Source organism: Penaeus monodon, chromosome 19 (assembly GCF_015228065.2).
Source record: "Penaeus monodon isolate SGIC_2016 chromosome 19, NSTDA_Pmon_1, whole genome shotgun sequence".
NCBI lineage: Eukaryota > Metazoa > Arthropoda > Malacostraca > Decapoda > Penaeidae > Penaeus > Penaeus monodon.
Window position 1 is genome coordinate 3,920,907 of NC_051404.1, and position 666 is coordinate 3,921,572.

The following is a 666-nucleotide window of genomic DNA, read 5'->3' on the forward strand; positions in this document are numbered from 1 at the left end:
TCGAGACTTATCAAATCCCATCTCCTCATCTGGGAGAGAGGAACGCGGTCGTGGCCAGAGCCGAGCACACCACAAAGGGCCCGTCCAGGTGTCGTAGTGGCGATGCTGTAGTTTGTCATGCATGTCTCTCATCGTGGTATCTGGAACCACCTGTGGAGAATCATAATCATCTTGCATTAGGATAATGGATTAGTTTCCACACTACGGAAACCTATACTGGATCATGTCCTTACACTTACTGAAATAAGGTTCTTGATAATAGACTAAAACACACAGCAACTAACAGAGTACCATTTACAGAGATCATATATGTCTGCTTCAAGCACTTTTTCCATCCAAGACGTTGTCTGCGATATATTACAATATTACAATATTATCTTAGGCCTACCGCTAATGTGACCAGCATGCTAATCTAGATTTGATTTACCTAACAATGGAGACGCTGTTGTATAAACATTACAGCAGACCAATGCAGGATGAAACGTACCAGCAATTAAAGTGGCGAAATCCTACCTACTACAACAAACCTTCAATCCAACTACACATACCTCGAAGTCAACGATCTCCTTTGCCATCTCCCTGAGCCACGTGTCGCCATCTCTCCGCCCATAACACATGCGCAAGGGAGGAACCTTTCTGAAATTAGCCAAGCAGGGAATTACTCTG

At 44.0% G+C, this 666-nt stretch overlaps 1 protein-coding gene across 1 annotated transcript in view; it reads right to left on the bottom strand.

Moving 5' to 3' along the window:
* LOC119584984 overlaps positions 1 to 666 on the bottom strand; it is a gene marked incomplete at both ends in the record, with an annotated part of 11,852 nt that overhangs the window by 1,133 nt on the left and 10,053 nt on the right. Inside the window, 2 exon segments of the mRNA XM_037933593.1 lie at positions 1 to 150; positions 549 to 636. Of these exon segments, the coding sequence (XP_037789521.1) occupies positions 1 to 150; positions 549 to 636 (238 nt within the window).